Here is a 27,610-nt window from a genome sequence, read left to right on the forward strand (position 1 = left end):
GACAGAAGTTGTCCGAGTGAAATCGAACACTACATTTATGTAGATACTAGCGGTAAGTACCCGGCGTTGCCCGGGCGATAAAGGCAGACAGCCATGTAGTTTGGCGTGGGGCCGCTCACCATCGTGAAGGTCCTTAAGGATTGTGAGCAAAGGGTGAGGGACTCCGAAAGCACGAAGAACAACGCAGAGGCCAGGCCTACTGATGGTATCATATGCCTTGACCAGGTCAATAAAGCACACACATTCACTCACACGCACACGTGGACCTACAGACAGGCAAAGAAATAGACTTACACTGACTCACATGGAGCCACGCACACAGAGTGACTAACACACAAACGCATGGACTTACACACATATCGGGAGTACTCTGGTATAGGCCGAGTGCGCGTTCAAGCTTAATTCCACAGGCCCCTATTTGGACAAGGGCATCACCAAAGTAAATATGTACGTGTTGTAACAAACGTCCCACGTTGGTTTCTGGCGGTCGTCATTTTTTTTGCATTCAGCAGCCCGACGACAACCTCCTACCTACCCCGATGCCGCGTAAAACCAGTTTGTACTGTTTCCTCCACGAGGAATTTCACAATCTCTCCCTCCCCACCCACACGAGAGTGTCTCTTTACACTTTAAACATTCCGAACCCGCGAATAAGCATTGCTCAACGTGCACCCGGGCAACAACTTCCGTCTTCTTCGAGAGGAAACACAATGTCGCGATGAAGCGATTTGCGTCGAGAAAACGCACCCATCACTGATGAATGAACGACGCTTACGTAATTCGTTTACATATTCATAACTGTAACATCAGCGCAAGGTACAGGAGGCGGAGACGCGACGTATCACGGCACGCAGGGGTCCAGGTAACACACCTGAACACAACTGCTCTGTGCAGCAACGGCACGGCTGGCACAAGTCGCTCCCTGCTGCTGCTGCTTGCTACAAGCGGATCGAGCGTCGTGCCAAGAGTTGTGAGTCTAAAAGTCGAGTCCTTTGTCTCTCCGCTGTGGGTCCAGTCGTGAATTTAGAGACGAGTCGGCGCTGTGAGTCTGGAGCCGAGTGCCTGTCTCTGCCGCGAGCACATAACCTCCGGCAGATTTTTTTATGCTGTGTGGGTATAGTCGATAGCTCTGTCACTGACGTGTCATCCTACAGCCGTGTCGTCTAATTCGTTCAATTATAGTCGAGAGCCGAGTTCATTGTCTAGCTGTGCGTCTAGGAGTCGTGAGTCTACAGCTTTGTTCATGTCCGTACTCTGCGAGGCTCCAGTCTGCAGTACACAGCTGAGTATCTGTCTCTCTCTCTCTGTAGCTCTCGCCACTGCTATAAGGATCTCGGCGAAGCTCGGCTGGCATGGCTCGCCTTCACGTGCGCCTCCTGCTCAGCGTGGGACTGACCCTGCTGGTGCTCGTGCTCATGAAAGAGATCATCCGACTGGAGCTAACCCCCTCCAGGTGACTGGGCACCCACCCGTGTGTGGTCAGAGCACGTGGAGATGGTCATAGGTTAAAAGCAACGCGTAGATTTATTGTTGCTGATCATCAGGCTTTGTTTGCTCAGGAATGCCTCGCTGAGTCTTAAGCCTCCTTGTCATGAGGGTCATGCCAAGCTTTTCGCAGTCGAGCGTGATGTTGCTGTGTGTAATCCCGACTAAGTCATTTTACAGGTCAGTTATATTGAAAGTAATTTTACAGTTTAAGTAATTTTACAGGTCAATTACAGGTAAATAATCAGCATCGAGATGTCTGTCCCAATACCAGTTACATTGTGTGTGGTTTTTTTGCGATGAGAATCCGAAAGAAAGGCGACACTATAAAGTGACCTTCTGGAGCACCACTGAAGTGACGGACGCACATGAGAGTCATTTCAAACAAGGCCGTAGCCATGGGGTCAACATTGGGGGGGACCAAATCTCTCAGGGTGTCTGGGGGTCCCAACCCAGAATAAAGATCTAAATTTGAAAACTAATTTCCTGCCTAAAATATTTTAAAAATCACTAACACATGAGATGGACTTTTTTTTTACAATAATGTCTAATAGTGTATATTGTATTACATTACTCTGTTTTAACTTTTTTGTTACCATTTCTTATTTCATTGTATGTAATGGCAGAGATTAGGGATTAATCAAGTACAACCATAACCACAATCATATAAACAGAAATCTATGCATTGATTTATATGAAGACAAGTCCAGATATTGTGGCCGAGGTTTAGGAAATTGTTCTTTTTATTTACATAGCATAGCAATTTTTTTAATAGCAATATATTGGGGGGACATTTTGAGCATATTTGAATATTGGGGGGGATGTGTCCCTCCAATATATATTATAATTACGGCCTTGATTTCAAAGATCCATTTATAGTTAGTGCTGTGTGTCGGTAACAGGTGGTCACTTTATCTCTCGTAGAGATGATCCAATATAAATACACAACTTGAGAACAAAGTTGTGTTCCGTTAGGGACTTGCCCTATAGATACCCGGAATGTGTTTCAAAAGATTGCCTAACACGCAGTGATAATTGTCAATTTCAGCGATCATTCATACCACATCTCTCTCACTTATTTTGTCTTGTTCATTTGAGGGCATCTCTCTTCTACCACCTCTCCCTTATATCTCACCTGAATGTATCTTCTGTCACCTGTCTACAGTGAGGGAAAAAAAGTATTTGATCCCCTGCTGATTTTGTACGTTTGCTCACTGACAAAGAAATGATCAGTCTATTATTTTAATCGTAGGTTTATTTGAACAGTGAGAGACAGAATAACAACAACAAAATCCATAAAAATGCATGTCAAAAATGCAGGGGATCAAATACTTTTTTACCTCACTGTACGTCTTGAATAACACATTTCCATGATATCTCTGTTAGCTCATGTAAATGCATCTCCTACCTGATATTGTGTCTGAATATTTCTATAATCACGTTATCTTACTATATTTTATCACTACAATTGCATCGTATTCATCTCTTTTCTATAATCTCCCTTGTCGACATCTCTCTCATTTCACGATATTGCTGTCTCATCTGTATATTATGACCTCACTAACATTTATATTCTTTGTTTCCAGCTTTAATCTCACTGTATAAATATGTAAGTGTACATTTTCCCTTTCATTACTACATTGCTATCCCTTGTCTATTACTCTTCTGCCAACTGATTACGAGGTCATTCAATGAACATGGGGCGGGCAGCACATTTGAGTCTGATGTGGACTCGGCACAGCTGACTCGTCTTCGCTCAAGTCTAAAACTAATTGTATTTTTCTTACAAATGTGTGATCGTATTCAAGGTGGATCTAAAAAAGTTACAAGTCTTTGTAGAGGCGATATCATTCACAGCAGTAGACAAGGTGGAATTAGTTTTTGTTGATTCATTAAGGTAAGACTAAATAAGCAGAATGTCGGAGCAGTGACGTGAACGAGACGTGTCTGGAAGGAGTTGTCAAATGAAGCAGTCATCACTCAAAGTGACAGGTGAATTCGAGGGTAGAGTGATGGCGCCAATGTTCATAAGCTTAGAAGTCAAAAGTGTGTGTCCCATACAAAGCCGAGTCCGATAGAGTGTTGGAGATAACGAGATCGAGTGTGGACATAGAAATGAGCCAGAGATGATATTAAGAGTGCAGCAGGTGTTTTATTTAACAACAGTCCACGTGTAGGGAGATCTTCAAAAGACCTCGAGTTCTCCTTGCCTGTCCCTTAAATACTCTCCTGGCCCCCATGCTCCCAAAGCTTCTTTTAGTCGTTACCCTTTCAAGAACTCCCGTGAATTCCCATATAAGCTCGCAAGCCAATCTCATGCTCGCTCGTCGAACAGACCATTGATTGTTACTGGTTGCCCCGCACAATCAATCATAATCAGTCAGATACAGCGACCAGCTCATATGAAACCGGGAAAATGATGCTTAGCTGCGAGTAACGACTTCAATGACTGCCGAATAAGGATCACCCTTCGACGTCCTTTACAATTGAGAAGGATGCATGGAGTTCATAAAGTGACACAGAGGTGGTAAAGATAGAATTACATGGATCGTCACCATGCATGTGGAAAGCAGCAGAGGCGTAAGCTTGTGTTAACATCATAAAAGTCAGGCACACACTTTTGAGTTTGGTTTTGGTGGGGAGCGTAGGAAACAGCGTTGAGAGAGCAGTGGGGGGTTAGTGGAGAGCTGCTCGTAAGAGGTCACATTTTTGTGGAGTTTATGGTAAAAAAATGTAAAGTCAGGTTAAAGAGACGACGGAAATTCCTACTGCCTGCCTGCAGAGTGAGCTCCATGCTTGTAGAGGTGGTTGCCAGCGGGGATAGCCACAGCTGAGGGTGCATTCCAAGTCTTAGAAAGCATGTTGAAATCGTGTTTTCTCATGATAAACATGCAAGGGTAAAATTTTTTTATTTACTATTGATTTTAATCTCTGATTAAATTTGTAGATTTTTTGGCAAAAATTCTGTTTATTCTATTTGCATGTGTACATTGTTGCTGAAACCAGAATTTTAAGTGCTATTAGGTAGTTTAACACGTAGGCTGTCGCGACCAATGTCATCCATAATATGTTTTTTTGGGTTAGATCGCGTAAATATAAATGTGTTGTTAAACCCGCCGCTGCCCGACACAGCTAATTAAGTAAGGTTTGTCACGTGAACAGAACATGTCAATTCGTTACTAGTACAGTACACCGCTGTGTTGAAGAGTAAATCCACAAATGTAAATTGTAAATGCTGTGGATTTGCTCACCAACACACCAGTGTGTTGTACTAGCAGCGAATTGGCATGTTCTGTTTAAGTGACAAACCTTAATAATTAGCTGTGTCGGGTGGTCGCGGGTTTAATGACACATTCACGAAAGAAGAGTGATACTTAATACGTGGTTTAAACCACTGCGAATTTTAGCCTAAAGTAGCGATAAGAGATATTATCCATTGCACAATTATAGGCACTAGATGGAGGCAATTCAAAGGAAGTAGTCCAAGGGCTAGAGCAAATAATCGGCACCACCTAAGGTGGCAAAACCTTAGTTACAGCGATGTGTTTAATCGGCGAATACGAGTGAATCGTGTGATGACCCCATTCACTTTATTGCCAGGTTATCACGTGATTCACTGTTGTGGGCCACATAGAGAAGTTGGCACCCCTCATGTAATTCCACCTCAGGTGGTACTGACATGTCTGGACCCATGGAATTAAAAGCGGATAATGAAATATGGCGGGTAAGAGAGAATCATAAGAGTGAGGAAGGGGATTCCGAGAATGGGATGCTACTGTGTGTGTCAAGTTGACTGGAGACACATTTTCAGGGAAGGCTGATTTCTCAACTAAATTCAGCTTAGCGTTCTTGCTGGCCAGGGCACAAGTAGTGCATGGTAGTGAGAGATAAACTTGGTGTGGCTCCGTTCATACCGCAGGCTGCCATGTAGCTATCCGAGATGGAGAAGATGGGCACTCTACATCACCAACACAAACTGAGAGAGGTCTCTTTTTCTTTTATTGCTCTATTTCCTCCCGTTTTACCCTGATTGTACTTCATCATGTAATGCAATGAAATGTCCATTCACATTTCTTACAGAGCAGTGAAACCCTTTGTATTACGCTAACAGCCGAAGGTAGCACAAAATACAGAACTAACTACCTTTTTGAGATCTCTTCAAGGTGACCTGGTCCATACAGTATGGAACAGCATTTTACTACCCACTCTGCCACTGAGGTTAAAGTTATTCGATTAACAACCTTACGTAATTATATTCTTGGTTCTTTCGGTAAAGTTACGTAGAAGGGAATCAATAAAATAATACAAATATAAAACAATAAAAATTATTTTTATTATTTTATTGTTTCCCTTCTACGTGACTTTACCGAAAGAACCAAGAATATGAATCCCTGCAGTCACGAAAGCTTTAAATCAAAACCTTACATAATTTCACTCTTACACCTGGAATTTGGCCAAATTAAGTGCAGAAATAAATGTAATAATGATTTTGTTTTCGTATGCAGTCATTGTTTACTGGACTGAGACCATCAACTCACTACATTTTAAAACCCAGTTCATAGTCATCATGTAGAGTTTATGACACGCATAGCATGAGTTCATTCTCAGGGAAGGGAATGATTTAGAGGTGCAGGAAACTGCAGACAATGCGGGAAGGCAGTCCTAACCAGCACCAACAATTACTCAAGCTGCGTGGTCTTAAATCTGGATGTTTAACATAACTCAAAAGTCACAGGTGGCTTCCTGCATTCAAAGTCAGGGGACACCAGTCAGCAGTGCCAGGTCACCGCTCCGACAACCAAACCACTCGGCTACCTCACCAAGACAACTTGTGCCGTCACGCTTTGGATTTTTAGCAGGAGAGGGTGGAGCTTTCCTATTATTTTCATAGCTATCGGCTGTGATGGCCATGTCTCTTGTGCAGAGCAGTGTTTGGGTTATTAATGCCCCAACCCACGTGTTAACATTTTGGTGATTGGCAACTTTTTAGGATTTCTGAGGATACCAGCACGGGAAAGCTCACGCCACTCTGGCTGACTGGTGTTTGCGAACATCATCCTATTTTAGTTTTTACATATCAATAACGCCACTCTGCCTGACTGCTGTTTGCGAACATCATCCTATTTTAGTTGTACATATGGACTTTTAACTTCTTTCACACTGAACGTGGCCAACCGGGCTAATCGGAGGTGACTGCGTTAAAACATGGGAGAGTCCTCCCACACTTGGGCAGAAAAGTATTGTTTTTAGACAAATGCAGTGATACTTGGCCATGGGAAAATAAGTGGATCCCACGGTTGGTGGTGTGATGTAACACAAACACAACATCAGGACATATTTGGACATCTTTGGTTATAGTATTCTTGCTGCACAGGAGCCAAGACAATACTGTGCCGTGTACCACCAGGCATGATGCAGGCATTCGCGTTATACACTCGCACTGTCCTCACTGTTTCAGCGGGGGCCCTGTTAACCGTGCTGAGGTGGCGGATACCCTTCACGGATGAGCAGATCCATTGAAAAGAGGAGTTCTCTCATCCTATTATCGTCGAAAATTATTACTCTACTCACTCTTACCCACAACATAGTAGCATCAAGTTAACATGCAACGCCACCCATTTGTGAACATTCACAGATAATGGGATTGATTCTATGCACAAAGGCAGCCATGTCTGCGTGTCTTTTCCACAAAATCTTGCACATGATAGGATTAGGCAAAAGAGCTTCATTGTGGTGGTTGTGTAGTGTGGTGTGCCATGTAGTGTGGTGGTGTAGTGTGATCTTTTTCTTTCGTATGGCTGATGTAGATGCACAGCATCAACTACAATTTCACATCCAGGTGGTCAAGTCAGATAACCGCGTCAGGAGCAGCGGAGTGTATCGCTGTGATGTCTCCTTCGTATTTGTGGATCGGGCATTGCGTTGTTATATGTTGTATGGTCTGTTCTGGATGACCACAGTTGCACACCAAAGAGTTTTACATTTTCCATTTGTGCATCTGCCATGGTTTGTGCGGATACGGTTAAGGGGGGACCATGCGCTTTGTGGAAGATCAAACCCAGGGTTCTTCTGCGTTGGGTCTTTTACAAGATGTTTGTTTGCGAGTTATTTTGAACTCCATTCAACTCTCCAGGCTTCGTCGCGGTTGAATTCGCATTGTTGAGAGTTAAGCGCATGGGTCCTAAAGGTCTTGAGTGACTTCAAACGATGACGAGGGACGTTATTGAGGTCTTGATGAACGGGAACGCGACTGTTTTCCTCGATTTGCAGGAATTTCCGGATGGTTGCAGCATTGCGGCGGATGGTTGGGGAAGAGATTTGTAGTGTGGAGGCATAGTGGGTTGGTGTAGTGTGGACTGGTGGTGTAATGTGATGGCATAGTGTGGTGGTGTAGTGTTGTGTGCCATGTAATGCATTGATGTAGTGTGGTTGTGTCGTAGGATTGTGTATTATAGTGTGCCGTGCAGTGTCGTTGTGTAGTATGGTGGTGTAGTGTGGTCGTGTAGTGAAGTGGTGTAGTGTGGTGTGCCATGTCGCGTGCCGTGTAGTGCCGTGGCACAGCGTGGTGGGGTAGTACAGGACACCCTTGAATCTCGCGGGTTTATCGTTCGCTTATTTGAGGCTGAGGCGACTTAGGGGAGGCCCAGGACCGATTCGGATAATCGCCACTGGTGTTGGGCGTCAGCAGGAATCTAACTCGGGTGACCGAGTTCGTAGCGCAGCGCGCTAATCTTAGCACTACCGCTCCCCACTCGCAGACAAAAACACACACCCCTGCTTTGGATCATCATCATCATTGATAGGTACAGTATTTATTCAGTATTTCTATTTCTATTCATTGTCTAGGAATGTTTTTCGTATCCGGTTTTACATTTTTATTGAAAAAAAAATTTGCATACAGCACAGTACTTATTTCAATTGTGATGCTGTCTGTTTTTGGTTGTCGTGTACCCAACCCCAATATTTAGGTAAGACGTACGTAATGAATATTGCGCGTTTGGCTTTCACGGCATTTTCAAGAACCACATAACCCCAACGATATTCATGGGTCTCCTGTATTTTATGTCATGGTTGCAGCAGTTAATGGAGACTGCAGCAGCAGAAAGAATTACATCATCATCTTCATCACCATCTTATGATCATCATCATCAATCTTCATTTACAAAATATTTTCATGATTCGCCAATATTTATCGACTGCTGGAAAAAGACCGCCCCATGCTGTCAACATCCCTCATAACTCTGCAATGCCAAAATCAATAGTCAGGGCCGTCCATAGCGGGGTTGCGGGGCCTGGGACAAATACCATCATGCCCCCCGAAGCCTTCAAATAAAACTGGTAGTATTACATCTGACACCGTAACATCATAGTGAGCCCCCCCCCCCAAAACGTGGGGCCCGGGGCAATCACCCTGATTTATCATACCCTTGGGATGGCTCTGTCAATGTCGTTCACTTGTGACCATCCCCTCGGGTGCATTCTCTTCTTTGGCTGCCATCCATCACTGTAGTCTGATCCGCACATACACTGCAGCGCCAGTGAGCATTGGCCGATGACATCCCCCTGCCAAACCCGATGGGAGGGAGATGGTAGTGTTCAGCAAGTGTGTACGTGAACATATCTGTGTGGACCTTTTAGTGTCACCGCCTTATATGCATGAGTTTGTTCCAGGTATTCCCATGTACAAAATCCTCCTCAAACATTCACTTGTCAAGCATTCCAAATTAGTACTTTCCTGACAAAGTGTCTTGAGACTCTGGATAAATCACATCATCATCAGCAGCATCAGCCACAGCAGCATAAGAATGATAATCTCAATACTTGTTGGCATCATACGCATTTTTATCCATGGCAATTGCAGTTAGCTGGATGAACTTAGAGAAGTGGTTCTTAACCTTTACTGCAGTGCACCCTTTGCTTCTCAGAAAGGGCGTCTCATACCCCCAGGGGGTGCGTGCATGCCAGGTTGATGACCACTGATTTAGAGGATATTCCGTACGACCACTGCTGGGTGGAAATTCTTATCCACGGAAATGTTGTGACTAATTGTACAAATCTAGCCACACATCACAGGAGTTTTGGAGTATCAATTCGTGCTGCAGATAAAAGGATTGGTGGATGGGAAGTCACAGGTAACAGCTCCTCTGAAACCAACAAATGTGTGACTCTTGATGGAATGTAAATGGGAAGAGAGTTGAATGTGATTGTGGTGTTGTCAGAAGCAAAACACAATCTAGATGGGTAAATTATGACTGTTCTTCATGTGAATCTCGTGCTGTCCAGTAATTATAAACAAATCAGTATTGTCCTGTGCAATGCATTTATTGTAAATAGTTCATTTCGTGACTGATTTCCCACTCACTCCACCGACACACATTGACCAGCGCAGTAAAGTACAGTCGAACAAACCCCATGACCGATACAGCATGGAAAGAACTTGGATTGCAGCAGTGGATTGACCAAGGGCTGTAAAGTATTACTGTGATTGCTAATGGCCTGATACAGCTGTTCTATAATTCGCAAATGTATGCTGCCCTCTTCATTTTTAACAGGCACATGAAATCGCATAATATGAACGTTTCAACACTCAAATTATTCTCCAACCATACATCGGAAAACCAAAACGTGGCAACGGAGAATCGACCACCAAGGAGGCACATGAGACCGAGAAACAGGTGAGCTGAGCATGTTCGTACTGCGAGCACAGAAGGAAAGGGTAAGCCTCATCTGTTCATTTCCATCCTAGCAACGTTGGCTGAGCTTATGCAACACAACCGGAGCCCACACGCAGTAGCCTGCTGTCATGGCAATTATCTTTTAATGAATGTTATCGACATCACAACACTGCTTTACAAGTGCTGTTTTGTAGCATTTGATATTTTATGGACATTGAGAATGTTGCTCTCCATGTATTGTATATTCACCCTGTCTATGGTGCAAAGTTTATTTTGTTATAATTTGTTTATGATAAAAAGAAAAGTAACATTTCTTATAAAATCAATTACATCACTGAGAGCCAATAAAATATCGGAAATATAGGAAGATTCTTGCCAATTCCGAGCGCAACGGTGAAAACATTTTAACTGTGAGCAGCAAGAGTGGGGATGAACAAGTGGTTAACCATTATTCAGATTGTGTTGGTGCATCATTTCACATCAATAGAGCAAAGAGATACTTTGAGGTTACACCCGTGTCAATGGGAAGAAGTTTTCACTTTGTTTTACAGATGTCATCCAAGCACATACACATAGAGCCATGGGAATGTGTAGCTCGGTACAGAATTTAAGGCCAGATAATCCATCTGCTAGAGAACAATTACGATGTGAATCAGGCTCCAGTGCATTTCGAAGAAATGAGTGGCAGACCTCTCCACTGTCAATGATGTACACCCACCACTGCTAACAAGACACCAAGCCTAAGGCACATCATGAACATTGTTAAGCAATTGCTTTATCTTGCCCGCAATTATTATTTTTTTACCTCGGTCTTTAAAAGTATACAGAATTGTATGCTTACTCAACTGGTATAAATCTAAATAAAAGTTAATTAATATATTCCCAGCTCTTTTCTATGAGTTGCCCGATGGTAACAATGTCACCGTTGCAACACCTGCCCTACACTGGTGTTCCCTCAAGATAACTTACATTCTGAAAAGCTACAATTGCATGGAATGTTCAGAAAAAAGCAGCCCTCAAAATGTAGACGTTTCATTTCTATTCCAATCCCACGGCCGTGGCTACTATTCTCTACCAAATGCAGTCCTCTCCTCCATATTCTATTGGCCCTATTTAACATCTCTTTTACTGCTTTTGTGCATTTGTATATTTGTACTTTGGTTCTTTTTTTCGTTCTCTGGTATTATGCAACTCAAGCCAATTGCTTTTCGCCCTATGGATTGATGTTTTCTCAATGACTCCACCGAGTCTCGTGGTTAAACCAGTTGTGTCAGATGTCATGCACTGAACGTATGTGCCACTGCAATTCTTAACTGGTTATAAACCGGTTTTCTTAGAATTCCTCTTGCCACGATCTCTCACAAATGAAGAGGACAATGCCATGCTCTAGCTCCCTATTTCAATCAGCAACTTCTTTTAATCTGTTTGTGTTTGACACTGTCTCTAACACCTTTAATGTGATTTCTTTCAGCTTGGCCTGCATCTTCTAATTTTCAATATCAACTATTGTTTGATAAAATTTCTGACCTTAACTATAGCTTTCTTTTCTTTGAACAATGACCGATGTGTCTCTTGCGCTCCTTTCACAGGGAAATGAAGACTCAGTCTCAATAGGCCATCATCCGCTTGTAAAATGTCATGATGTTAAATGACTAGAGTCGTCCATCTATTTGCCTTTTAACTATCCCAAGGACATTAATAGGTGACAAAGCCTTTGCCGTTGCAGCAGCAACGTTTTGGAAGAACCTCGTAAATCTTCAAAAAAATAACCTGAAGCAGAAAATTAGTGCTGGATACGACTGCATTTGCCAATGTCATTTGTAACTTTCATCCTTACCGATTTTTTACGTGCAATTTTATTGAGGGACTGTGTGTTGTCTTGGTGTGATCTGGATCTGTTTTTTCTGTTGTTTTACTGCCTGGCCCAAGCTTCGGAATTGGTCTCCTTATACAATTTGTACTTATATACTTTATTTAACGTATTTATTTTTAGTGATGTTTACCCTTCCTATACTTTGAATTCCTGTTTTTTTTATTCTTTGCTGTTGTAACGTTCTAATCCGCCCCTACTGGACATCTGTGAAAATAGCTCATTGGATTTCTCCAGAGTCGGCCTGGTTTTGTACTTTGACAGCTTCTAATGAGAACTCATAGGTGTGGGACTTTTTTACGAGCTATGAAAATTTTTAATCGCTAACTTTGATTTATTTTTTAAATAAACAATATTTATTTTAATAATCATGAGCCAAGAGCAACAGTCCTAACCGTAACGCCTCATCAGGCCAGACTTCAACACTTTGCACGCTAACAGGAAGATAAACCTTCGGCATTATAGTATGTTTGATAAAGCACATGCATGTAATATGGTTCAAGACAGTTCTTATAAAACATACCACTACATATTCTTGTCTTTGTGATGTGTTTACCTGTAATACACAATAATAATCTACATGTTTATTTTGCCTAAAAATGAAAGCATACAATCAAGTAGTTGGCGTTTTTTTAGCAATGGCTCTCTTCACAGCACATAGTGAGGTCAGAGGAATACAGCTGTGAAGAGGGGCCATTGCCTGAAACGTTGCCTATTATAAACATTGAGGCAGTGTTATTAAGGAATGTGTTGAGTGTTTTGTGTTATTTGTGCTTGTGCACTGCTGCCAATGCAGCATTACAAAGACATGGTTTATCTTGGCTTGCTGTTTGAAAAAAGGCGCTTTTGTTTCTTTCAGTGTGAGACGAGCCAAAAAGATCGTCCGCGTGCAATCTGTGACTTCGTGTACAAGACCCGAGTTCATTCTAAAACCCATAGCGCTCCCTAAAAGGTGCCACACATAAGCATATCACATTACCCTCGCTTCCTGCTGCACCTCCGAAGCAGGCCCTCAGAATCAACCTCTGCAACAGTGGATGTGATTACACACAGGCAGAGATGTTTCTTCACAGTTTATGTTAAGGCAAAGGCCTTCTTGAAGGAGGTAACCTGCAATGATGGGATACACGTGTGTTCACACGAAAAAAACATCCTCACATGTTTAGATAAAGTAGCTTTTGGCTAGCCATCGAACAAAGATGGTCACTGCATCACTCGCTTTCGGATGTGCTTCTGCAGCCACTGGAGCTATGCCCTTTTAAATCTAGATTTAAAACTAATTTCTTTGAAACTGCTTTTTGTGTTTAGTTTGTTGTCCTTCCCCCGCACCTCTGATTGGCACGTCGGCTATTTACGGTGCAAAAGAAGTTCACCATACATACAACATAGATTATGGATTTTAACAATTGTTTGTACGTCCAGAATTATGGATTTGTAGTTGCAACATACGTTTGGCTACGTATGGTGCGAAATAAGTTCAACGTACATACATATGAGAAGTGAAAAACGTTTCTGAGGACTTGAATCCAAGTGATAGGAAAAATCCTCCTCAAGACTGATGTTTGCACATGTTTAGCCAACTAGAACAGGGATAGGGCACTGTAATGTGCAAACCATTCATGACACAGTTCTGCATGGACCTAATTTAGTGGGAATATATAAGATCATGATTTGCAGGGAGACACATCTAAGTTTGATGTAGTGGATTGAGTCCTTTTTTTGTCTGACAAATTATTCAACTATCCTGCTGAAGTGTTTCAGTATAAAGAGGCAAGTTATACACAGTACACATTTCCAACAGAATATGCCACATAGGCTTACAAAGATATTAAATGACCAGAACCACAAGTATATCGCCACAGTCTATACACCTGACAAAGCACTGACAATTCAGCAAGAGACAATTGCATGAGTAGGTTGCCTTTTTTGGCTTTGTACAGAAATATGTTAGAATTAAATTAAATGTATTACTATTAACAGGGTCACCCCATTGCATGCAATGCACTGATGATTGAGCTTAAAATGTGAAATTTTTTATAGCAAAATGTGAACATAGTCACCTGAGAGTTTCACTTAGCATTAAGTTGATAGGATGAAATAATAAAATCCCTATTTTAAATTACAATAATAGCATTCTTCAGGTGGCACGCTGGTATAGTAGTTCATGGGGAGGACTTCATCCAATGGGTTGACAAAAGGTTGTACACACGATTATTATGAATATGTTTTATACCGGAAGATAATTTAGTACATCAAATGGAATTTGGCACGCATGAAAATGTGTAGACTAACTTGTAAACTTGTAAAACAACTCGTGAACCTCCTTTGTAACCTTTCTGAAATGATGCGTGAACTTGTGGTCTATCTTGTAAAATGTGTGAACTAACTTGTCAAGGTTCTATTCGTGCGCGTGGTAATATATTGAGGAGCTAAATGCCAATGTCAAGGTTTCTAGCCACGAGAGGGCTTCAGGGGATAGTCTGTGTAGTTTTGCCATTCCTTTGTTGAAGGAATGCAGCCTATAGTTATTTCTACTTGGTCCACAGCTTTGGTTGCATGGCCAGAGTTGCACTGAGGCCTCTCTTTAAATTTGGCATGTATGACGATGCGGGCAGCAGCCTGTTGATGCCCGTTGATGTTGTGATGATGGTGTTCTGATGCAGTGCATTGTGGACAGTGCCTCGTGAATTAACTTGTGAACATGTGAACCAACCTGCACCCATGCCCCGTTGGATGTGTGTTAGTTCTCTGGATAACTCGCTGCTTAAGGAAGCGATCAGTGTGAACAAAAACAGGTGGAAGGCCAATGCGTCTAAAAAAGAAACCTACAAGTAAGTGTGTGTGTTGAATTACATTACACGCACGATTGTAGTTGATAAAATGTATGGTATTTAAAGTTTTTGTTTTAGTCTCCATGCCAAATGTGGTAGATATCACATGTTCCCAAACATGTTGCATATCCAGTACCTGTACTGTATGTAGTTATATATATATAATAACAACGTTGAATGCTTCATCCTTAACATTTGAATGTAATAGAACTGGATATGATAAATATTTTGGGGGGGTTCAATCCCTCCCACTCCATCAGTGTTGCCAACTCTGATAATTTATCACTAGCTCTGGCAACTTTTTGGAATTCCACAATGACAATATTATTTTTGTTAAAGCGGCGAAGGACAAATCTAGCGAGGATATTATGCAGATGTAGGAGCAATTTCAGGTGTGTATTAGGGATATTCCATGAGTTCGCTAATGTGCAATACCTGGTAAATTGTCTCGGGACATATTTGATGACTGTACATTGACTATCTAGCAACATGTCGTGACTTTTTGAGATCCGTTTGGCGACACAACTCCACGTAATAACCTCTGACCTCAAGCCCTCTTACCACGTGTGGCCTCTTAATGACCGTGAACATCTGGCGCTGCTGTGTGCAGGACCTACATGAAGTGCTTCACGGATGGATCGTCAAACATTGTGGTGACGCAGAATAACTCTCCGCTTGGCTCCAACATATCCTACGTCATTGGAAACGCACAGCTCACAGTTGGAACTGAATTAACCAACATCATTCCAATGGTAATTGTTCAAGAAGACATATCCACAGTGCAGTCAATCCAATGTGCACGTGAAAATTAAGCCCACCATCATGCAATTGTAATACAACACCGGCAACATTTTATGTGTGTAGCATCTCAATGCAACCGCATCTCACAATGCTTTATACAAGTGCGGGGCAACATTCGTGAAGAAGGTGAAATGGGAAGGGGGATGAGCACAGGGATGCATTGGGAGGGGTGGTCCAATAAGTCCAATGGGAAACTGGGGCAGCATCAACGAGTCCCAGGGCAGTCTGTCCCAGAGAGGTATGGGGGGGGGGGGGGGGTGATCAATAGGGACAGTCCTGTCCCCTCACCACCCTTGTGAGTGGTAGTTCAGTGGTGTATCAGCAAATAGTATTATAATTGTCGATGGGCAGACTAGAGCCCCGAGGCATCTCTTGTGGTGTAGTGTCATAATGATGACAGTGGTTTTGTGTTAATATTTTGTAAATGTCTGAACTAAGTTATCAGGTGAATCGCAGTATATATTGTATTGAGATGCAAAACAATTATGTAATTTTAGAGAACCCCTTTTATCCGTGACGCCTGATATCCACGAGGTTTGGGCCGATCATTCTTACTGTTTTCTGCAGGTTGCAACACTTTGCCAATTTGACAGTGGCACAAGCCGGTAATCTAGCACAGTGGTGGCGAGGTTTGACGGGTCATACAAATGTTGTGAAACTCCTTGTCAGTGTCAAGGTTCCCATACCCTGACTTACCAGGTGGTTCAGCTAATGCGGACTCCATCTATTCCATCTGTATGGGAATAGAGTGTTGCCCACTCTCAAATGTAAGCACTAATTAATTGGCTAAAACCATCTGAATATATAGAAGGCCAGAGAGCTTGGCCAATTGTTGGTGCCAGCACATCGCCCGGCTACTGCCTTTCCACTTGCCTGTGGTTCCTCGTGCTTCTGAGTCGTATAATGTGCGCATTGCAAGGTGACATTTTTGTGATTATAATCCACTGTTGGATGAAGACCTCCTTTCACCGTGCTGGATATGGGGTTGTCTTGTTCACCACACTGGTATGTGTGTGGGTTTGTGAAGGGGAAGATCCAGGACCAGTTCAGATACCACATGCTGTTTAGCACGTGGCAATGATGTGAGCCGTGACCAGGTATAAATTTTGAGTAGCTCGGATTTAGTGCAGCTTGATAACCACTGCAACACCACTTGTTCCACAGATTAGCACTTCCTGTTAACCACGATTTTGGATAAAATCACCTTTTTATCAACAGCACCTGTGGATGATTACGCCATCACACAAGGGGTGGTGATGATGATGATGGCAATGATTGAGGGGTGCGTCAAATGCACTATGATACGGCACTGCGCGGAGGAGTGGTGACAGAGGTCATTCCATTGTGTATTGGGAATAATAACAGTACCTCTATGAAACACATTCCAAATCTTTGTTTCTCATAATTGCATGTTTTGATGTGTGAAACCCTAAGCTGAATATTTTTTGTCATTGTAATTCTTATTTTTTCCAGACATTTCCTGGACCTGAAATGAAGATGAAAACATGTGCTGTAGTGGGAAATTCTGGGTTTCTGCTAAACAGCAAATGTGGAAAGGAGATTGATAAGTCAGACTTCATAATGAGGTTTGTGATTAAAATCCACTCATTGAACCCACAATGCACAGCAATGCCGGTAGAGGGGCTTCCCACGTCACGGGGTCGTTGGATTGTTTTATGTCACACTTCACGCTGGTCAGTGCGGTTTGGTGAAGACAGGGAGAATAGACATAGGGGTATATGAAGTACATTACAACAGAACATTTATATGCACTCCCCTTTGCTGCATGCCACAACCCTAAAGCCTACAGCAACTTTGCGTGCATGGTCATTCACCCAATTGGGCACCATCAAGACTCAACTCTGCTTGGCTTCTGAGATCCAACGACGATATTTGTCTTTAGTGCAACCTCCCAGTTGATGATGACTCATTGAATACGTGAGACGTTGCCAACCGCTGTAATGTAATGTAACACCATACTGTGTGAGAAACGTATTTCCCCAATGCTATATTCTGAAGGCCCATTGTCTCACATAACAATGTTTATTTCTGGATAAAAAAGAGAACTTAATTTTAAGCTGTCAACGTATAAATCCTATGATATCTGTATGGGTCACTTCTTCACCAACCCACATGGCTGTGATTAAAGCTACCTCTTATAGAAGCATGAGGCACAGGCATGCATGGTGCACATTTTTTCTAAAAATCGCACGTCAGATGCATGCATTCTCCTACATACTGTAAATATGTGCTGCAACTTATTTTACTGCTACAATTATGCTGATTGACGCTTAACTGTTTGTTTTGTTTTTATCACGGTATGGTATTTGCCAGGTTATGCAATCGTGTAAATTGATGCCGATTCATGCTACTCTTGAGCAACACGCCACCCATTTGGCTTGAGTGAAGAGGCCTTTATTTTATTTCATTATCACTTTTCTTGTCACATCACACTTGTGTGTGTGCAAGTCCCAAACGTGAAGGAAATGTCCCTCCTTTAGATTCATTGTACGTCTTTGGTTTTTGTTGTTTTGTGACCAGGTGTAACTTGCCAAACATCAGCAAAAAATACAGCATGGACGTGGGTGAGAAGACGAACTTGGTTTTTGTGAAGCCATCTCTCATTGTCAACAAGTATGTGTGCAAGGGAAATAAAATCCCTTTAAGCAAGATTGCCATTCTTAAAAAAAGTGGCTGAAAACATATTATCATGTCTTATGTCATCACACTTACTGAGCAGCACATTTTTTTTTTAATCTGCTGAGACCCAGTAGGTTTAAAACTACTCCAGAGTTTGCTTTCTTAAACAAATTGTGATACAAATGGCAGTCTTCACGCACACATTAGCACTAGGTGGTTTCTCCTCTCCATTGGTGGATTCGAGTCAGTAATTGAAATTCTACATTTCTATGAGAAGGACCAGTCTATCCACAGTAAGTCCACTCTTAACGTCCCCCAAAGTGGTATTGATTTAATCGACCTTGGAGGATAAATGTGCTGAGTTAACTGTCGGAATTGTAACCTTCAGACTGCGAATCAAACGCTGATACCACAGCGCTCCCTGGCCACATCGATGTGCATGGACAGTCCCGCAGCATCTGAGTGAAGACAAACGTCATTCTTTGGGTCTTTCGGTCAAGTCACGTAGATAGGTTCAAAGAAAATAACAAAACAAAAAACTACGACGTTCCGATCGCAACACAAGCGGTCGTCATCGGGAAAAGAGGGGTTAGCTTCTAAAGACAACTGTTTATAAAGGTTTGAAATGGGTGTTGCCCAAATGTCAGCAGCCAGTGTTAATGTAGGTGGTGAGCAGCGACTGCGGCGGTGGTGGGGTTTCCACCAAGCAAAGGGCTGCTAGGTAAAAATTAGCATATTACAGTAAGATCACCGAGCATCCTCCACAGCGAGCGCGCCAAGGTGGCTATGTTAATGTGAGAGATCAGCATGTTAATGTGAGAGATTAGAATGTTAATGTGAGAGATTAACATGTTAATTTGAGAGATTAACATGTTAATGTGAGAATATTAACATGTTAATATGAGAGATTAACGTGTTAATGTGAGAGATTAGCATGTTAATGTGAGAGATTAGCATGTTAATGTGAGAGATTGGCATGTTAATGTGAGATATTAGAATGTTAATGTGAGAGATTAACATGTTAATGTGAGAGATTAACATGTTAATGTGAGAATATTAACATGTTAATGTGAGAGAGTAACGTGTTAATGTGAGAGATTAGCATGTTAATGTGAGAGATTGGCATGTTAATGTGATAGATTAGCGTGTTAATGTGAGAATATTAACATGTTAATGTGAAAGATTAACGTGTTAATGTGAGAGATTAGCATGTTAATGTGAGAGATTAGCGTGTTAATGTGAGAGATTAGCATGTTAATGTGATAGATTAGCATGTTAATGTGAGAGAGTAGCATGTTAATGTGAGAGATTCGCATGTTAATGTGAGAGATTAGCATGTTAATGTGAGAGATTAGAATGTTAATGTGAGAGATTAGAATGTTAATGTGAGAGATTCACATGTTAATGTGAGAGATTCACATGTTAATCTGAGAGATTAGCATGTTAATGTGAGAGATTAGCATGTTAATGTGAGAGATTCACATGTTAATGTGAGAGATTCACATGTTAATGTGAGAGATTAGCATGTTAATGTGAGAGATTAGCATGTTAATGTGAGAGATTAGCGTGTTGATGTGAGAGATTAGCGTGTTGATGTGAGAATATTAACATGTTAATGTGAGAGATTAGCGTGTTAATGGCAGATCGCCGATCAGCAACCTTGAGGATGGCGCGCGAGGTAGCTGTGTTAGTGTGAGAAATGAAATCTTTTAATGTAAAAAATCAGAGCTGAAAATAACAACTAACATCGGAAGGTGGCAGGATGGGAACATCACAGCCAGTTATGACTTAAACTGGTTAATAACGTCCTTCCAATGATTGCTCAGTTTGTACCCATCTTCTCGGTTGAAATTGTGTCTGTGTCTATACATATGGATGGCATGAGTGTAGCTGATCATTGTTTTAATGCGGTGGTCTCACACGAAATTTCTCTAAGACGAAGGTACTTTGCAAACCCACTGGCTATCGACAAAGATTCGTTCATGTAGCCATGAACGAACCTTTGTTTAGTTTGAAAGCGACGGGGGGGGGGGGGGGGGACACATGGCGTGATTGGCCCTGGGCCCCACATCCCCCTATGGACGGCCCTGCCTGGATACAATGACGCCACTGCATTGCCATCTGCTGACCACCACGTAGCACAGCTCTACGGCCGCCGATGACCTAACATATGTGGCAGTTACTCATCCAAGCATCCAGGCTCAAGCCTGCTCAGCTGCTGAGATTTGAAGAGATCGGGCAAATTCTGGGTGATTCAGTCATACACAGGGTGTCCGTGTGGCTGTTTAATTACTCTTCGGTCACCACGTTCATGGAAGGAGTGCGCACTATTTTACTGATTCAAGCTTGCTGTGTGAGCTGTTCTGTGTCTCTGCACTCTGGTTCTCAGTCACCCCACATGTCGCTCTACTGTATGACTGCTTCATTAGGCTTGACTCTGCGGATATTGCTGTTGCAGGTACTCAGGCCTGAGGGACAGCAGGATTAACTTCGTGGAAGACATGCAGAATTACGGCAGTGACTTCCTCTTCACTGCCTTCAATCACTTGACGCACACCAACCTCGCTTACAAGGTATTGGTTGAATAAGGAAATTGTAGACTACTGCAATGGCTCAGACATATTTCATATTCCTAGTTTCCATAATTGTTTTCACAACAGGCCAATAAGCATGAACAACATTCGTCATTGTCGCTGCTGCTCAAAAGAAGGTGCTTAAATTGTTTTATATCTATTGAGATATACCATGTGTATTCAAACATTCTCAGCTTACTCAATACATCCCAAATCCGTACTAGGATGAACAAACATCCATCCCCAATATCTCCCCAACCTCTCTTTTAATTTCTAATATTTGCTTTTTATCTGGACCTGTCGTGTAACTGATAAACTCACGATACCACATCCACGTAAGACACACCAGGATACGGCGCATTATATTACATGCGATTATGAAAGCTGTTGATCGACAAATAGCAATTAAAAAAAAGAACATTGGAAGCATCCAGAAATTTACTTCATATGCCAGACCTCTCTCTATGCAGCCCCAGATGTGACTTCCTGACCCAAATTTTCCCACATCTCTCTCAGGCTTTCTACACCATGGATGACTTTGCCACAGGGCAGTCTATCCTCTTCCTAAACCCCAATTACTCACGTGGGCTCAGAGCGCTGTGGAACCACCAAGGCCTTGCTTCCAAGTACCTCTCCGCGGGCCTCCACATGACGAGCGCTGCCCTGGAAGCCTGCGAGGAGGTGCACCTCTTTGGCTTCTGGCCCATGGAAATTGCGTCGGTGAGTCGCCGTGGTCGCCGGGGCAGAAGGTCCAGGACCTCCATCGTGACCGTCCAGCAAAGCTACTTTGAACAAAGCAGCCAGGAATCAAAGGTCAAGGAAGTCTTCGATCTCAAGATGGAATTTGCACACCTGCTGAGGCTGCACACCAATGGCATCATCCGTCTCCAGCTGGGCGCCTGTGCGGTGTAATGCAAAGTTTCATGTAGCAACAACCGCTGAAATTTGTTTTGAATACTTTTAACGTAACTCGCGTAACAATGGGGCATATTGCTCATACTTGCCACAGTGAGTTTGGAATCATTGTATTTCAATGTTTTTTAAAATATATTTTTGGAAGATATTTTTTTCTCCCAGTGTCTCTTCAAAAGATGAAGAATCCATTTGGAATTCTAATAACAGTGCGTCCCCTTGTCAGAGTGGCTATGGAAGAAATTTTTCCTAAGACTTATGAATAAATAATTATTTTTGTATCCCTAACACAGGAGTTGACTCTTTCCAATATACTCTGTTGAGATTGCTTTTTCTAAGACAAAGTCAATGCATCTTTTTACATTACAGATATATTTAATTATAACCAAATTAAGTACCAAGTGTAATTTGTTGTAATTTTGGTGGAGTCATTGGTGACCCGGTTGACACCATTGACTCGGTACACTTGAGAACCTAGAGACAGCTGAACCGGATTCAAGCTGAAGATCTCAGTGGAACCCGCTCAGTGTCTGACCTCTGAGCCACCCAGCCGCCATGGTATTGTGGGATTTTAAGTGATTTCCACACATGATCAGCATGAATGCGATGTCTCATGAATAGAGGACAATATTTGCAGGAACATCAGTTATTTGCTCATGATGCATTCGATAAAGTCGTATTTATTAATTATACATCTCTGCCCGCAAATAATTGAATGAGGCTGCTTCCGTTATGATTAAATTGACAGAGCTAAATTAATTTCAAATTCATGATTTTGTGCAACCATACCACAGTACTGTCTGTACACAGTATTTAAACATTGTCACCATATGAAAATGCTCGAAGTATTGGATTTTAGGTGGAGGGATTTGTTAGGTTTTTTTTGTTTTTGTCAAATGCCTTAAGTTATTTTACATGACACTGTCTTACCAAATGTGATATATAAGTAGATTTCTGTGAAGAAAGGGACATATCTTGATCTCGCAGCAACTCGGAGACGGTAATAAGTGGGGGAAAGCCTCACTCATTTTTGCTCTGCCTAACCCGAGATTGATGCACAACAAGTTTATTTAAAAATGAAATGCATTTTTTCATCACTGAGAGGTAATAAACACTAAAATTTGGCCAGCTGGCCTTATTCGGGAAATAATACATAATCTTGATTTGAAGCTTGAACACATGCCAGGCTCTCAGGAGGAATGGATATTCCGACCGCGCAATCCATAGAGCTGCATCCCCAACCATGGGTAGAGAACCATCTGAGGACCGAATCAAAACCATCACCTTACCATACATAGCAGGGGTCACCAAAAGGATTGCCAAAATCTTAAACAAACTCAAGATTCAAGTTCGGTTCAATACAGTACACAATCCGTGATTTGATCCCATCGGTGAAGGATGCGATTCCGGACATGCAATGCCCTGGTGTCTATAAGCTGAGTTGTGTCTGCGGCAGCAGTAACATTGGTGAAACGAAGCGACGTGTCTCAGACCGGGTTCGCGAACACAAAGCAGATTTCAAACACGGCAGTACCAACTCCTCGGCGGTGGCGGATCATTGTTTCAACGCTGTGGGCACACGTGACATTGTTTTATCCGAGACCAAGGTGCTCTGCAAACCCTCGGGCCACCTTCAGAGATTTGTTCATGAAGCCATCCAGATATACAAACACAGACAAAACTTCAATCGAGAAGATGGATTCAGATTGAGCAATCATTGGAAGGATGTGATAAACCACGTCAAGTTTTGACTGCTATGATTTTCACTCACCCACCCGGTTGTCGTCGTCCGATTACGACTTGTACTACAAGTCCATTTACTTGCTAATTTCTCTAGCCCGACCCGTCCATGCACGCCACAAACCCTCTCCCCTGTGAACTCCCACAGCCAAACTTCCCCCCTCTCCCCTCCCGTGCCTATATAAAGCCACAACAGCAGATAATTGTTTTCACACCTGAAGACGGATGCTTGTGTTGCGACCGAAACGTCGTGTTTTATTTTATTTTTCTATCTACGTGACTTTACCGAAAGAACCAGAAAGTATAATACAATTACCAGTCAGTCGATGTGTTTTTCCTCTGACAGAAAAAAAATCCACGTTATTGTAATCAACCCATTATTATACAACTTTTCTCTTCGTTTTCGACTTTCCATCATACGATGGAAAGCCCAGCCCTTGAGTGGAAGCATCGGCCGCACTGTGGGCAAGAGTTACTTGTTTGCTGGATTGTATGTGTTATACAAGTTCACCAGTGCGGAACATGGTGTCAGGTAAGGGTCAGACTGCAGATGGCTCGGGAGTGGTGGATTCAGGGGTGATACAAGTCCTCTTTAACATTAATTCTTACAGTTGCAGATGCGTGTTTAAAATGCTGTAGCCGACTGCAAGATAACTGAACAATTGGTGGCGCTTGTTTGGTTTGGAATGTATCAGCTCCAATACTGCGTTTAAGCGAAAGTCATTGAAAATGTACTGCACTGCATCGATATACACGTTGTGCATCTCATTTTAATAATTTAATTTACCCAGCATGAGAACTAGAAGCATCTCCAGATGCTGTACATAGCAACATGCATAACCCAAACCTTTTTTTTAAACAAAACAATTTAAATGTAATACATGAGACGCATGGAGATTGAGTTTGCAAGACATAACAAAAAACGACATTAAATGCTGTGAAAGTGGTCACATGATCTTCAGTGAAAGGGGCATTGTGTCATGTGGACTAATGAACGTGTTAGGTATTGGCGTCTTTTGGAATAAAAATGTTTTCAACGGTTCTCATTGAGAAACGTGTCGTGTTCTATTTTCTATCAGAGTAAATACTGTTAAGCTGGTGAGTGAATCTAAGCTTATTGTGTAAGGTAGAGTCTGGGTCAAGTCTTGTGCAACACGTTTAATAACTTCACTGGTTCGTGGCGTCATTGGTTATCATTTAAGATTGTAAATCATTCGTTGAAAGTACTCGTGACTTAAAAGTCACGTTGCATTTACGCAGTGAAAATATATTTTACTCGGTTACAGTTGGAGGTTAAATTACTCAGACATCTGGTGCTCAGCAGCATGTAATGCTAGATGAATTCAACATTCCACACCTCATTGCTGTGTAAAATGGAGTGTATTAGATTCAGGGGAACAGTAATACTGACAAACGATAGACTGAGTACCGTACCTGGAACAATGCTATCACTAGCCGTCTGGAGCCAAAGGCGTGGTACATTGGCAAACACCACCCCTTGTGCAAGGTTCTGGGCCTTACTCTTCGGTTCTATTCGGTAAAGTCACGTAGGTAAAAAAAATCACGTTTCGGCCACAACACAAGCGGCCTTCATCAGGTGAAGGGACCAGACTGTCTCGAGGACAGCGCTGGAGTGAACACAGCTAAGCTCAGACCGCGACCTTTAAGCTGTGTGAGAGGAATTAAGGTGCCTTGACAAAGGAATTAGCATAAAAAAATTGCATTTAATAGGCGGACTTAGCATGATGAACGGTGTAGAGGGGGTGAACATGTGCAGGTCGGCGAGGGGGGGGGAGGTGTGAAAATTGAAGAAAAGGGAAGCTGTGAAAGTTTGGGGTACCACTACTTGAAAAAAATTACTGTACCATTGAAAATTAGTTTAATGTTTGGTTCGATTTAGAACATCTTTCTAATGGTTGATTGGCGGACTTAGCATGATGAAAGGTGTAGCACGCGGCAGTGCACCTTTAAGCTGTGTGAGAGGGATTAAGGTGCCTTGACAAAGGACTTAGCGTAAAAATTAGCATTTGATTGGCGGACTTATCATGATGAAAGGTGTAGCACAGTGATCGGCACCGGCAGTGCACCCGCCTGTGCTGCGAAAGTTTGGGGTACCACTACTTGAAAAAATATACTGCACCAATGAAAATTAGTTTAATGTTTGGTTCGATTTAGAACATCTTTCCAATTGTTGCTTAATTTGAAACCATCTTCTCGGTTGAAATTGTGTCTGTGTTTGTAGATCTGAATTGCCTCGTGAACAAATCTCTGATAAAAAAAACCTGTGGGTTTGCAAAGAACCTTGGTGTCAGAGAAAATTATATCGTGATCACCCACAGCGTTGTAACAGTGATCAGCTACGGCAGAAGAATTCGTTCTGCCGTGTTTCAAATCTGATTTGTGCTCGCGAATTCGGTCAAAGACATGTCGCTTCGTCTCCCCGATACAGCAATCACCGCAGGTACAACTCAATTTGTAAACCCCGGGGTACTGTAAGTCAGGAATGACATCCTTCATGAATGGGATCAGATCACGAATTTTGTGTACTGTATTGAACCGGACCTGGATCTTGTGTTGTTTAGAATTTTGGAAATCTTTTTAGTAACGCCTGCTATATATGGTAGTGTGATGGTTTTGACCGGAGTATCAAGTGGTTGTTTCTGTATGGAGGGAGAGACAGCTTGGCGGATGGTGCGGTCAGAGTATCCATTCCTTTTGAGGGCCAGGTGTACATGTTTTAATTCACTGGTCAGGTGGTGTTGGTCCGAAATGCAATGAGCCCTATGGTATAAAGTTTTGATGAGAGAATTCTTTTGAGCTGGATGGTGGTGGGAATCAGGTTTCAAGTAGGAATCTGTGTGGGTGGGTTTCCTGTAGACAGAATGCCCCAATGAGCCATCAGGGCTCCTCTCAAACAGAACATCCAAGAATGGTAGCTTGCCATCTTTCTCCACTTCCATGGTGAATTTGATGGCGGGATGTCTGGAATTGATGTGGTGTAGGAAAAGGTTCAGAGCTGGGAGGCCATGTGGCCAAATGACGAAAGTGTCATCCACATATCTCTTCCACAGGGAAGGTCTGAGGGTAGAAGTCTGGATGGCGTCCGATTCAAATTTCTCCATGAAAACATTGGCTATCACTGGTGACAAGGGGGAACCCATGGGAGTACCCTCATTTTGATTGTAGAAGGAACCATTCCAAGTAGGTGTTGGTGAGGCAGTGCCTGACCAGCGTAGGTACCTCGGGGTTTAGTCCATGTTGTACCACATTTTCTTCCCTTTTCACACCTCCCCCCCTCGCCGACCTGCACATGTTCACCCCCTCTACACCGTTCATCATGCTAAGTCCGCCAATTAAATGCTAATTATGCTAATTCCTTTGTTAAGGCACCTTGATTCCTCTCACACAGCTTAAAGGTCGCGGTTTGAGCTTAGCTGTGTTCACTCCAGCGCTGTCCTCGAGACGGTCTGGTCCCTTCACCTGATGAAGGCCGCTTGTGTTGTGGCCGAAACGTCGTGATTTTTGTTTTATTTTTTTTTACCTATGTGACTTTACCGAATAGAACCAAAGAGTATGGATCATTGCAGTCACGAAAGCTTCAAATCTAGAATTGTTCTGGGCCTTATCGGTGCTAACAACATGTGCCCAATATAAAATATGAGTTGGACAAGAGGACAGTAAAAAAAATGCTGCAAGAGGAATGAAATGTGTGTGAGGAATTAGATTGGGGCAAACAGTTGGCACTCATTCACCATCCATTTTCTCAAATAATGCATCCACGTTGGAAATTACCATCAAGCAGTGATTACATATGCAGTGTCCACTGTAATAGCAACGTTTAAAAAAATATATACACTTACATAAATTAAAATACACGTGACAACACTTCAAAACATCTGGTTCACATGCTTTATTTTACATATGAAAATTTACCACAAATGAAATATAGAACATAAATTCACTCCCAACTACATTGGTAACATTTTAATTATGCAACATGGCAACCAATTCTACCCATACTTCACGTTCAAAACAAGCTCCAGATGCTTAATACCTGTAGGTAAGTGCACACAAGCAAACAAA

The 27,610-nt window shown here is 42.4% G+C and overlaps 1 protein-coding gene across 4 annotated transcripts; it reads left to right on the plus strand.

Annotated features, from left to right (window-relative positions):
* Positions 1-504: 504 nt before the first annotated feature.
* LOC116945486 (alpha-N-acetylneuraminide alpha-2,8-sialyltransferase-like) lies at positions 505-24,569 on the plus strand. Of its 4 annotated transcripts, none has more exons than XM_032959824.2 (10): positions 508-862; positions 1,311-1,453; positions 10,038-10,160; positions 12,890-12,982; positions 14,775-14,861; positions 15,472-15,613; positions 17,136-17,248; positions 18,204-18,296; positions 20,761-20,875; positions 21,392-24,569. In XM_032959824.2, the coding sequence occupies exons 2-10, from the start codon at positions 1,353-1,355 to the stop codon at positions 21,785-21,787; spliced, it is 1,263 nt and encodes a 420-aa protein (XP_032815715.1). In that variant the 5' UTR covers positions 508-862; positions 1,311-1,352; the 3' UTR covers positions 21,788-24,569. The 4 variants fall into 4 exon arrangements, with proteins under 4 accessions (XP_032815718.1, XP_032815715.1, XP_032815716.1 ...); XM_032959825.2 differs by having other exon boundaries at positions 843-970; XM_032959827.2 differs by lacking the exon at positions 1,311-1,453 and having other exon boundaries at positions 505-862.
* The last annotated feature ends 3,041 nt before the right edge of the window (positions 24,570-27,610 follow it).

The sequence above is a fragment of the Petromyzon marinus genome, chromosome 24, assembly GCF_048934315.1.
Source record: "Petromyzon marinus isolate PM22_M1 ecotype Great Lakes invasive population chromosome 24, UKy_Petmar_22M1.pri1.0, whole genome shotgun sequence".
NCBI lineage: Eukaryota > Metazoa > Chordata > Hyperoartia > Petromyzontiformes > Petromyzontidae > Petromyzon > Petromyzon marinus.

What these genes read in the sequence shown, in the direction of transcription:
- LOC116945486 (XM_032959824.2), top strand. Translation starts at nt 1,353, where the DNA reads ATGGCTCGCCTTCACGTGCGCCTCCTGCTCAGCGTGGGACTGACCCTG. An exon ending in CACATGAGACCGAGAAACAG is followed by an intron (nt 10,161 to 12,889) that starts GTGAGCTGAGCA and finishes TGTTTCTTTCAG; the next exon opens with TGTGAGACGAGCCAAAAAGA. An exon ending in TCTAAAAAAGAAACCTACAA is followed by an intron (nt 14,862 to 15,471) that starts GTAAGTGTGTGT and finishes TGCTGTGTGCAG; the next exon opens with GACCTACATGAAGTGCTTCA.